This window comes from Rhinolophus ferrumequinum, chromosome 5 (assembly GCF_004115265.2).
Source record: "Rhinolophus ferrumequinum isolate MPI-CBG mRhiFer1 chromosome 5, mRhiFer1_v1.p, whole genome shotgun sequence".
Classification (NCBI taxonomy): Eukaryota; Metazoa; Chordata; class Mammalia; order Chiroptera; family Rhinolophidae; genus Rhinolophus; species Rhinolophus ferrumequinum.
The window spans coordinates 52509234-52521572 of record NC_046288.1 but is presented as its reverse complement, the minus strand read 5'-3'; the positions used below and the strand labels follow the sequence as shown (position 1 = coordinate 52521572).

Genomic DNA, 12339 nt, shown 5'->3' with positions numbered 1-12339 from the left:
CTCTTTTCATTATTCCCAAAGAAGCTCCAACCCTCTTGCCAGTCCTTGGTGCTGAGGTTGATAGCAGAGAGGGGCTGTGCGGACCTGCCCTGGCAGAGGGAGACCCATTCCTCGTTCTATGGCGAGGCAGTAGGTCAGAAGGAGCGTTTGGGCCACTGTCACCGTCTGGCCTCCGCCTTGAATTCCCTTTTTGCCCTCATTACAACGGGAGGAACCAGAGTGTGGATCCACCTAGGGCTTCAGGGTCCTGCAAGCATTGGGAGCATCAAATAGGTGTCCGGCAATTGGAAAAGCAGGGAAGGGAGCTGTGGTCCCGACCAGTGGCTGCGTGCGCGTGTGCGAATAGGGAAAAGACGCCCGTCTCCGGAGTTTCTCCCGCCCCCTCATTTCTTTCAGGAGTCCAGCAGGGCTGTCCCCGGTGACTCAGAGTTGCCCCGGGGTCATTTGGACTCCCGTCCCATCCTCCTCGGATAGCCCGCTCCCGCATCCCAGAGTGCCCCGCACATTCCGCCACGTCCCCGGCCCGCGACGCTCAGGAGTGGCCGGCTCCTCAGGAGGTATGGAGGCAGGGGTAGGAAACATGAATAAGCACCACACCGCCCACACAAAAGCCCCAATAGCAAAAACAACTGTACACGCATCACAGGCGGAGCACGGCTCCCCCAGGTAAGCTGTTTATTCGTCACCGTCTTGGCGATTCTCCCTGGGCAGCTGCGGCAGCGACAGCAGCTGTGCGGCGGGCCGCGGAACTCCCCGCGCTCTTCCTTCCTCCGCCCTCTCTCCGTCGCTTCTCACTGCCCCCCTTCCCTCCTCTTCTTCCCTCCTCCTTTCTTGCCCTCTCGCAGGCCACGCACACACGCGGAGATACTCTCCGCACTTGGCTCCTCACACTGCGGCTTAACCCAGCCCGCAAGGCACGGTGGCCAAAGCGGCGCGGGGGTGTGTGCGGGATCCAGGGGCGGAAGCCCAGTGGGCCTGGGGTGGCCTGGTAGAGCCCCTCGCCTCCCAGCCGCGACCCCTGCCTATTTTCCTTCTGTAATCCCGGCCTGCCAGCAACAGTGACACCTGAGCAAGGACTGGGGCAGGCCCGCTGGACTGACTGGCAGCTGGGAGAAAACAGAGCGGGGGGCGGGGTCCGCAAGGAGGAGCGGGAGGCGGGCGGAACCCGGGAGCTGCCACCTGGTAGAGAGTGACGTGCCTGCCAGCCAATAAACGCCCACAGCTCCGACGTCGGGGCGGGGAGCCGGGAGCCGGGGGCGGGCTCCGCAGGGAGGAGGAGGCTGCCGGGGCGCTAGAGGCGGGGGCCTGGAGGAGGAAGGGGAGGAGGCGGAGGCGGGCGCGGTGGCGGCGGCCGAGGCGGCGGCAGCGGCGGAGGAGGGTAGCTTGCGCCCGGGACTGTGTCTGCCGAGCTCCGCGGCTGTGTGTGTGTGAGTAAAGGAGCGGCGCGGGTTGGCAAAGGCGAGCGCGGGCGAGCGCGGCGGCGGGACGTCTACGGCGGCCGCGGATCAGCGGCGGCGCCGGGTGTGGGAAGCGGCGGCAGCGGCGGTAGCAGCAGCAGCAGCAGCAGCAGCAGCAGCAGCAGCACCAACAGCAGCAGCAGCAGCAGCAGCAGCAGCAGCAGGACCGGCGCCTCTCCGCCGCCGGGGACGCCGAGGCGCGGCTGGTGGCACTGACATCGGCGGCCCTGCCTCTCCTCTCTCGCCCCCGGCCCTCCCCATGTGATCGGTCTTAATCCCGGCAGTGTGCGCGCGTGGGGCTCCATTCCGCGGTGCCGGGTCTCCGTGCCAGGGTGGGTGCTCGTGTGTGCGCTTGTTCTCCCCATCCCCCTTTCCCAAGAATAAAAGAAGAACCAAGAGGCGCGCTTAGAAAATAAATAAATAACCACCACACACGCGTGCCCGGAGCGGAGTCGGCGGGGCTGGCGGCGGCGGAGGAGGAGTGAAGGCGGCGGCGGCGGAGGAGGAGGGACGCGCCGAGAAGGCAGTAACTTTAAAGCCAGCTCAGAGCCCAGACCTCCAGCCGAGCGGTTTGCAGCGCGGCGGCAGCGTTTAGTGTCTGGCCCGCCGGTCTGGTCGGGGTGTACAGTAGGACGGACGAGCAGCGCCTCGCTGTCTCCCGGCGGCTGGAGATGTCCGAGCCCAAGGCAATTGATCCCAAGTTGTCGACGACCGACAGGGTGGTGAAAGGTAAGCGGCGCGCCGCGGTCGCCGGGGTGCACCGTGTGCCGCAGGCACCCGGGCGGCTCGCCTCCCCTCCCCCGCCCCGGGTTCTCTCCGCGCTCCAGCCACGGACCTTCTAGGATATTGTGCAACCCTCGCACCCCCTCCCTCCCGCGCCCTTCCCCCACGCCTCCCACCCAGCCCTACTTGGGGCATTTTTATTTATGGGGGCGTCAGTTGGCAAATGGCTGAGCCTCGGGGAGGCGGCTGCGGGGGTGGCGGGGGCGGGAGGGGGCGCCCGGGGGGTGGTTGCTGGCTGGGTGTAGCTGCTGTGACAGAAATAGGAAGTGGGTGGCTGCTCGCAGGCTTGCATGGGATCGGGTTTATGGTTTTCTTTTGCAGAGGGAGGGGTGATTTATGGCTTTTAAAAAATTAATATGGCATTTTTATGTGGTGGAGGCTTTCCACCGACTGCCTGGCTCGGGCAGGGTTCTCTCGGTGCTCCATTGCAGCAATTCCCTTCGCGCCCCCTCCCCCTTCCCCTGAAAGGGCCTGCACAGGACTCGCGAGAGAGCGGGAGAGCGTGGGGGGAGCCCTGCACTCGCTTCCGCGTGGGGCGGGGGCGGCCGCAGGCGGAGGGGGTAGCGGAGGGGACACGCTGGGGGCGAGGGAGGCCGGGAACGACCCGAGAGCCCTGCCACCTCCTCCCCGGGATTCCCCTGCAGGCCCTGAGAAAAACACGAAAAGCAGTTCTCCAATCTCTCTCGCCACCCCCAGCCTTCCCCCGCCGACCTGTCATTGCTCTTGAGTGGTTCCCTGGGAGCACACCTCCCCAATCGTGAACTTGCCACGCTCGTTTCCCTGTGCCCCTGGCACCCCCCCGCTCTTTATTAATGGGCTATTTGATTCTCCCCGGGCGGGGTATGTTATACTCCTGGCGGGGATGGTTCTGGGATTTCTGGCGGAGAGAAGCCAAGATGATGAGTGGGGCGAGGAAGGGGACAGATAGTGGTCTCTTTCTTTTTGGCACGAGGGAATCCGCCGTACTTATTGTATTTCGTGGTGGACTCCAGGAGGAACCATCCTACGAATCCTGGAAGGATGAGACAACAGGGCAGATCCGCCAGGATTAAGTAGTACCCCTCATTCCTGGGGTCAGGACACTGGGGCAGAGCAGAGCTGGGCATGGACTAGGAGCAGAACTGGCCTTCGAAATTGGAAACCACGCTGGCTGGCGGGTGTGTGTGTTTTCTGTAGAATACAGATACTATCTAATGTGGCCAGAGCAAACAAGTAGAGTGCAAGGCAGTCAAGTCTTTTGCATCATGAGCCTTTTAGGTGAAGTAACCCAGCAGCCTAAGGACCATGATAACAGAAGTCATTCTGGGGCTTCTGAACTGTTCATTGCTCTATTCAGGTTTGTTCAGTTTTTAAAGTGTGTGTTGCGTGGTGATGGGGGAAATGTGGTCTCCTTTTTAAGAAAGAGAGAATAAAATATTTTGTTTTGGTTGTATTAGAATCAGTCCTGCTTCAGTGCAGTCAGTATTCATAGACCATCAAAACTAGGAGAACATATCTCTGCAAAAGTGACTGGAAATAGGACTACAGATGCACAGCTATTCTTTCTGCAGGCATGGGCCCTCCTTTAAACAGTCGATTCGTATTCATTCCAAAGAACTGTATTTATATTAAAATCTTCTGTTGACATATTAAAAAATTAAGACCTTTTACTGAAATACCAAAATAACAAATCTCTCCCTAATGTGTGAAGTTTAGGGTGTAACTCTAATCTGTAGGTTAAGATCACCTATTTTCAAAACAATGTAAAGCTTACAATTCAAATGATAGCAATAAGTGTGTCAGCAATTAAAAAACACTCGTGCACACACGAAACTAGGTTCTCTGTTTTAAATCACAAAATTATGGGTTCTTACTGTAAATATAAAATTGTCACCAAGTGAAGAATGTAAAAGTGACTGTTCATACATTCAGGCTCCCAGTCTTTACCATTTAATGTGAAAGAGCCCATTGAACCATTCCTTGGCTGTTTTGTCTTACTTTTTTTGACAATGCTATATTATACTGTGTTTCCAAGAAAATAAGACGTAGCCGGATAATTAGCTCTGTTGAGTCTTTTGGAGCGAAAATTAATATAAGACCCGGTCTTGTATTGTATTATATTATATAAGACCCTGTCTTATATTAAAATAAGACAGGGTCTTATATTAATTTTTGCTTCAAAAGACGCATTAAGCTGATTATCCGGCTAGGTCTTATTTTCGGGGAAACATGATATATATTATTATAAATGGTTTTACATTGTAAGTACATACACTATCCATAATTCCAAAAATTCGGTTTACATATTATTGCAGAATTGAAATGCAAATATGAGTAATAGGCTCAAAATAGGAAAAGTTAATTTTGCATTTGTTTTGATAGGGTGATGTGAAATTTTGAATGTGAAATTTCTTTTCTAGAAAAAAGTTTTAATGAATCCTGATTTTTAAGGTGGACAACTGTCACTATTTCTCTTATCCTTTCTTGTAGACTATATTGTTGGCCTAAAAGCTTTATCAAGTATTGGATTCAACATTTTGTCATACACATAATTTTTACGATTAATTATTTGAGATGATAATCTATTTTGATGATTAGTCTACTATGAAATGGTTCCCTTTGACTATGTATACATGTGCTTAGTGAGTAGAAAGTACATGTATGATGACTGGGAAACATTATCGAACAATTTTTCATATTTATAAAAATAAGACAGTTTATGAAAACATGACTTACTCTAATTTTGCCAGAATTTCATCTCAGTGCTCTGAGATTGACTTATTCTTTAACGTAGGAAAGGGATTATCCTTGCAGAAATTTCTGTGCTCCTGAAGCTTTCTTTCTTTTTACCAAGTACCGATAGAGGTATTTGCTTACATAGAGGAGTGAGAGGTGTTTGGATCATTATGTGCATGGCATGCCATTTGTTTACTGTTACCTTCATTAGTATGATCTGGTTTTTGTTGTATAACAAATTGCTGTTTACAAATAAAGCTGTGCTTGTGGTTGTTTGTAGTAAATACGATGATGTGAAAGCTTTTCTGACATGTACTTCCAGAGTGTAACTTTGGAAAGGTAGGTTGAGTTTGTTTCAGCTAACTCATGTTTCATGTTTGCAGCTTCTTCTAGAGTGTGTTCAGAGACCCTCATCAGTTTTCTAAACCTTAAAAATGAAAGGAAAAGAGTGACAGTATTGGAGATGGAAAGGACTCATTTAGATTAACCTCAGAAAAAGTTACTTCATTTCGTAAAACTAGTACTTTTTCATTTTGACTGTTCTTGGATAAAAATAATGGAAAGTATAAAAATTCAGAGAAAACATCGTGGTAATGCTATTTGTTGGAAATCATAATAATTTGATCCATTTACTGTTTTACATTTTAAAAAAAGAAACATTGCATAATATAAGGCCAAAGACCAAGGGCAATAAATAGAAGAATAGCTATTTCTCCCCTCCCCCACAACACACAGGATGGTCTGGTTTTTCTCTGCAGTGGTGCTCCACAGGCCTTGTTTCAAACTTTGGCTTCTCTTCATTTCTCCCTGCCTGTTCCTGCCTTTAACTCCTGGTCTGGCCCTAACATTCCCTACTGGCTGTAGAATTTTGGTACATGACAGTTAAATACTTGGAAGAAATAAAACTGTGTTGCGTTGTTACATCTCTTGCCTTTTCCCTCTGTTCGCATCTTCAAGTATTTTGTAATGGGCCTTTCACCTTCACCTGAACTGATTTTAATGGTAGGAATTCCAGATACCATGGCAGGTTGTTAAGAGTAAATTCCTGGGAAGAGTTTTGGGGAATTTGTCAAAAACTCTATGTAGGGCACTTTTGTGCTTTGTGTCAGGTTGTTTGTGGCTGCGGGGAATCCTGCAAAATAAGCTGTCTTTCTGTGTATTGTCAGCTTATGTACTGTTTGTGTAGACAAAGTACACATAGGGAGTTCTGAAAAGATATCTAAAATCATATAAGCAAGAAGATGGTAGCTAAGTAAAAATTAAGTAAATCAGGATTCAAGCCACCAGTGTTTCTAGCTGGATGGGACTGGTAATACTACTTAAAAAGAAAACAGAAATATGGAGTATTAAATAATAACATTTCTTTGCGGTTGTCAGGAAGAGCTTATTGTGAATTTATTTTACTGACGTTTGTTACCATCAGTTGAGTTATTCCATGTATCTGGTTTTCCATTTGAGTATAGTAAAACCTCGTTAATTCAGTGTCATTAATTGAAACTTACTATGATTAAATGTCAGTGTTTCCTGGCTGAAGATTATATCCCTGTGGATGTGAAGAAAGGGGTCTGCTAATCTAATTAGTACTCTAAACAACACGATTTAGGCATGGTTAATATACTTGAGAACAAATTCTTTTCTGGACTTAGTGAATAGTGTGCAAACTAATGCTGTTCATTACAAATTAGGTTGGTTTATTCATTACTATAAAGTAAATATAAGTACAGTATTTTCAAAACATCCTGTAGACTTAGGGCTTATGGCAACAGTTGAGACTGGGAATCAGGGAAATTCCAATGATTCCAAAATGCCATCAATTAGAAGAATTACCATTTAAAAAATAATAGTTTTTTGGAGACAGTGGGGAAGAACCTTTACTTTAAATGAACAGTCTATTTTAAGACATCGAGTTAAAAGGTTACAAAAGTAATACCTTAGAATCTAAAAGTTACTCTAAAATTTGTTTATATTAGTTTAAAAATAGGCCTTTTTAAATCTACTTGTGTCTCTATGAACTGTTTTTATTTGTAATTTTAGAGATAGGAAATATGACTTGGATAGACTGTGCTTTATAACTTTTATAATCGGCCTTTTATGCTTTTCCTTATCTTTTTTGTGTCAGCCGTGTGTAAAGTTGAAACTAATTATGAATCCAAATAAAGAACCCATTTAGAGTGACCTCATTGGAAAACGGCATTTTTCTAGACATACTCTCCTTTTAGCAAATCCAGTTAAATTACCATTTTGAAAGTTTTGTGAAGATTTTGAACACTTCTAGAATCATAAAGAATAATGATGATTCATGATATGGAACTTTGATAAATACTCAAAAATCATTTTGTCAGTTTTTTCAGCAACTTTATTCTCTTGCTAATCAAGAGGTTATATACGAGTGTAATGAGATTTTGAATTACAACTTTCTGTAATTCCACTGATACATATACTGTCACAGGCTACATTTTCCCGTATGTATAAGGACAATGATTGCATTCGTTGTCACTTGTGAGAACCATAGGATCCTCAAGTGGGATTTGAGAGCCTAAATGGTTACACTTGGGTCACTCACCTGGCAATGGAAGTTCAGTCGCTGCAGACACAGAATTACAAATGACAACATGTGAATATATTTTTAGGGTCATTCAAAAATAGTCAGAATCATTAATATTGAAATCCATGAATACTTTGTCTACAGCAGTAGATCATGGTGACACTTATTTTGTAGTTGGAAAAATGGAGACAGAATAGATAAGAATGGTCGATTACAGGTGGGACTGTAGGTAAGTGTAAGTAAATTTTTTCCTTTAGGAAAGATGCTCATTTCTCTTGGAAATCTGTCTGAAGCTGTTACTTCTTTTGGTATATTTAAGATACCACATTTTTTTGTTTTGTTTGCTTTACTGAATTGCTAGCTATACATGCGAAATAGTTTTATTAGAAGTTTTTTACCTGTGTTTAGCAGAAGTATAAATTCTGATGATAAACATTGTAATCTGGTTTGATCTTGGCACGAGGTTTACTAAAGAAAAACTGTTAAGCATTGTTTTCAGGTAAATATATACACAGAAATAGAAATAGCATACTTTTTTTGCTAAGGAGTGTTATTTATTTACTATTTTTGGAAGGGTGTTATTGTAAGCCTCTTCGCCTGAACTACAGATAATGACCCCATACTATTGCTCTGGTTTGAGGATTGTGTTAATTTCTAGAGACAGCTCAAGCAAAAATACCAGCCATTTCTTCTTAGGTATTTCACTCCTTTTTAAAAATACAGTCATCAGGTGGGAATGATGTAGGTCCTGAAACAGAATTTTGGTTTATAAACCACTCGTATGTCTTTAGTACTCCTGACATTTGAAGCATTTTTAACCCTTTTTATTCTAGAATATTTTAATCTCCTGTATTCATACACGCTATATTCGTTGATAAGCCATTAGTTACATTTCATATAAGAAGTCAGATACAGCATTTCATATTCCTCATGGTTAGGCGTTCTGAATTACGGCCTAAATCAGATGGACTACCAACTTGAGGACCTAGACCTATTGCTGGGATCTCAAATCCATTTCACAAATGTACACTCAGGTAGTTGAAGTCTTAGATGTTAAAAAAATAGAAACTCTGAGGAAGCAGTAATTAGTTATTAAAATGCTGCATTTTTGAAATTAGATGTATTCTTGTTGAGACCATAGAGAGGAATAGAACTTTGTTTTTTCACCCCCCCCCAATCCATGCTTTTGCCTTACAGCAAAATAGAACTATTTTAAAAAAATGGTCTGTCTGACTTTCTGTGAACTTCTTTCTGTCTCTTGCAACTGGAAATTCTGCACATGTCTGCAAAGAGCAAAACAAGTAGATACCAGAGATTTATGTGAACAGCTGCCTCCAGGTTATGACATAGCATTTTACAATGTTTGTCAATTTCAGGTACTTTCTACAGTTATGAAACCGGAAGAATGATGGTTGATGTTCAAAGAGAGATTTTTATTCATATGGAGCTAAATTAAAAAGAAAAAAATTAATCAGCTCTAAGATTCTAATACTTAAAGAGTCTCTTTCCATAATGACTATATAACCCTAGTTTTTCTTTTTTTGGGAGGAGCTACTACTTCTTATTTAAAATGTTTAGCTCTCTCTGTAGCATTAGAATATTTTGGAAATTCTAATGTCAGTGTCTAAACTATGTCTCCCAGGTAGCTGCATATACTTGGAAGTTATTTAACATCATTTGCTAATATGTGTATTCAAAGTTTTAGTTTGGGAAATATGGTCATTGAACTAGTGGCACCTAGCTCAATGCTTTGCTTATTATGTCCTGAATAAATTCCTGTTGAATGATCAGGGCACTGCAAAAGTCTTAAGTGCTCCCGAAGCAATAAATGGAGGACAATTATATGTTTATTTTGAGTGTATTATATTAAGTTCAGATTCTTTGTAAATGGTTCTATATGGTGACTGGTTAATTGGAATGTTTCCGTCTCCAGCCATATCAAGGTTTGGAGTATGAGAAGGAGGCCTTAAGAAGGTGACACAATTATATTGAAAGCAGTTTTGTTGTTTGGTCATTTGGACAGGCTTTGTGCCAGCTGAGTTTAAAAGGCTAAATCCTTTTCAACTTAGCATATTAGCTTGAACTTGAAAGCTTTCTTTCAGTTTTTGTTGTATTTCCCCTTATGCTGATCAGTTTTTGACAAGTGAAAAAAAGATATGTTAATCACTCAGTGTTTGATTTATTGGGTGATTCATATATTTTAATTATCGCCCTCACTTGCACTCGAAGAGAAAAATGACCTGGCCAATTGCATTAAACAAACAAACAAGTAAAACCCTCTTCCTTTGTTTACATCTCAGTCTATCATTTTTCTGTAATGCTGTTGTAATCCAGAAATGCAACCGTCTCCAACATAGCCTCCTGCTCTCCTCAGGCCCCCAAAATGTCATTGGGTGCTATCCAGTGGGAAGATATATGGGCTATGAGAAATTTTTAAAAAGTGGCATCAATTCTGCTGACTCCTTATATTCTCCTAAGTGGGCTTTAAGCCATCCCTTGATATTTCTTTTTAAACATCGTGTAAGCTATTCCATTTTATCAAATTAAAAGCACAATAAATTCTCTTAAAATGACAGAACCTGAGTCAGGACTTCAAGTTTCTTTTATTATTTTTCTTTTACAAAGGAATTATAATTTTTTAAATTAAACCTGACATTGTTGGTCTGTTATGCATATTTAATGCTAATAAATTAAAGTACACTCATACTTTCTCTGTGTGGGTCTGATTATTGGCATGATAACAGTTCTCATTATTCAATTCTCATTATTCAAGCTTCAGTTCAAGTGTCACCTCCTCTGGGACTCACATCTCCCGATACCTTCAATTGGATGGAGTAAAGGGACTCAACCTCTTCATCCTTGCTGAGGACACCTTGAATAAAGCATGTTCCTGTGCTGTTGTTTACCTGTCTGCCTCCCCTCCCCAGGAAATAGAGACCCCAGGAGAGTGGGGCCTGGTTCCATGTATCTTTTTATCTTTAGCCCTAGCACAGTGCTTATTGTAGAATAGGCATTTGATACATGGTTGTGAAATGAATGAAATAACAGATACAGGAGAAGAGGGATTTAAATTTCTAAATTATAGGGTTATTGTCTACTTTGAAATTTTGTGGATCTTAAATCATGGGCAGCTCATAAACATCTGATGCATTTCTTGATTTGTGCTCATCACACAGAAGGGTTTTTTCATATGAATTTTGGAATACTCTGTTTCATTAATTGGTCTTATGTTTTCTGCCTAATAGCCAGTCTGCAGAAGCATCAATGGCAGGAGTGGCTTACTTGTGAAGTGCATGGTTTTCAGTGGGCTTTGTCAAAGGGTGTGTACCTCGGTCTTCTCAAAGGTGGGTGATATTGGTGGTGACACCGGGTTGGGGGAGAGTTCTTGTGAGAAGCATCTGGGAGACCTCGGTTACACTTCACAATTCTATTGCTTACTTGTAGAAATGTGCACATGCAAATGAATGAAAATAAATACATTTAGGAATCAGAACAGAAATATAAAACATACTGCATGTCCAGCCATGAGATATATGGAATACTAATCAAAAATCTTCAGGCCCATCTCATGAGTACAGACTGCTTGTGAGTCAGCTCTCTTCATGGCATGTCTACATGGTGAATATTTTGAGAAAAGCCAGCCCTGGGATCCGCATCAACAGAGAGGGAGTCTGGTGAGGCACCTGCTCTCAGCCTGGTTCTTCCAGAGAACCCCTGCCCTGCAGTAGCCCAGACATGGTTGTACACGATGGTCCCCATTATTGCAGGCCAGCCAAGGCTTTCCAAACTCGGGCTTGGGGGCCAGGATTTAATCTGTCTCCCTAACCTAGCACAGAAATGCCTTTCTTTCACGGAGTTGAAGACTAGGGAAACTATAGTTTCCTACATAAAATCTTATCATTGTCAACCTTTACTGGTTTGCATTCAGCAGCCAGGAGGGAATCTCTCTGTTGCCCTCCCCTCGGGTCAGAATTCTACCGTGTTTCCCTGAAAATAAGATCCAGTCGGACAATCAGCTCTAATGCATCTTTTGGAGCAAAAATTAATATAAGACTGGGTCTTATAGTAAAATAAGACTCGGTCTTTTATAATATAATATAATATCATACATAACACAGGGTCTAATTTAATTCAATATAATGTAATATAATATAATACCGGGTCTTGTATTAAGTTTTGCTCCAAAAGACGCTTTAGAGCTGATTGTCTGGCTAGGTCTTATTTTCAGGGAAAGACGGTACTTGAGTACTTTCTTGTTCCACATGCACTTCCAGAAACATGGAAAATTTGGAGTATGTTTAAAAAAAGAGGCCTCCTGAACCCCCCCATACCACGTGATTAAAGGACTTTAAATTGCAACAGGAACTGAGAGATCATTCAGTCTTAAAAAACAAAAGGTTGCGTGGTGATTTAACTGTGGATTTGAAGTACGTATTGAAGTCTTTCATGGTGCATCACAGTCAGATGTTGTCCCTCACCACTAACAACTGAATAAGAGAAAACACCATTTGGAAGCATCAGGGGTTTGGGTGTTTTTTTTTTAACCAGTCTAGGACATTTAACACTGGCATGGATTGTGGGGATCTTCTGAATGGAGAGGATAAATGATCCTTATTTATTTGGGATGCAAATTTGACCTGTAGCTAAAATGAAGAAAGTTTGAAGCTGGAAGAAACACGTATTGGAAATCTATTTCCTGATCTGGTCTGGAGCCAGTCCTCCGATTATGTACTGGGGAGAGGGAGTGGGGCAAACGTGGGGAGCCTTTTATCACTTAGCACTTGCTCATGTCTGAGCCTAAGAAAAAGAAATGAATCAGACTCAGAATTGGAAGGTACA

General features: G+C 43.7%; 1 protein-coding gene across 2 annotated transcripts in view; it reads left to right on the top strand.

The window, feature by feature from the left end:
- The first annotated feature begins 1613 nt into the window (after positions 1-1613).
- Positions 1614-12339, top strand: part of PPP3CA (protein phosphatase 3 catalytic subunit alpha) — a 294361-nt gene continuing 283635 nt past the window's right edge. Inside the window, exon 1 of one of the 2 annotated variants that reach the window (XM_033105698.1) lies at positions 1614-2186. In XM_033105698.1, the coding sequence (XP_032961589.1) occupies positions 2129-2186 (58 nt within the window). In that variant the 5' untranslated portion in view covers positions 1614-2128. The remainder of the gene's footprint in view (positions 2187-12339) is intronic. The other variant, XM_033105697.1, reaches the window with a different exon arrangement.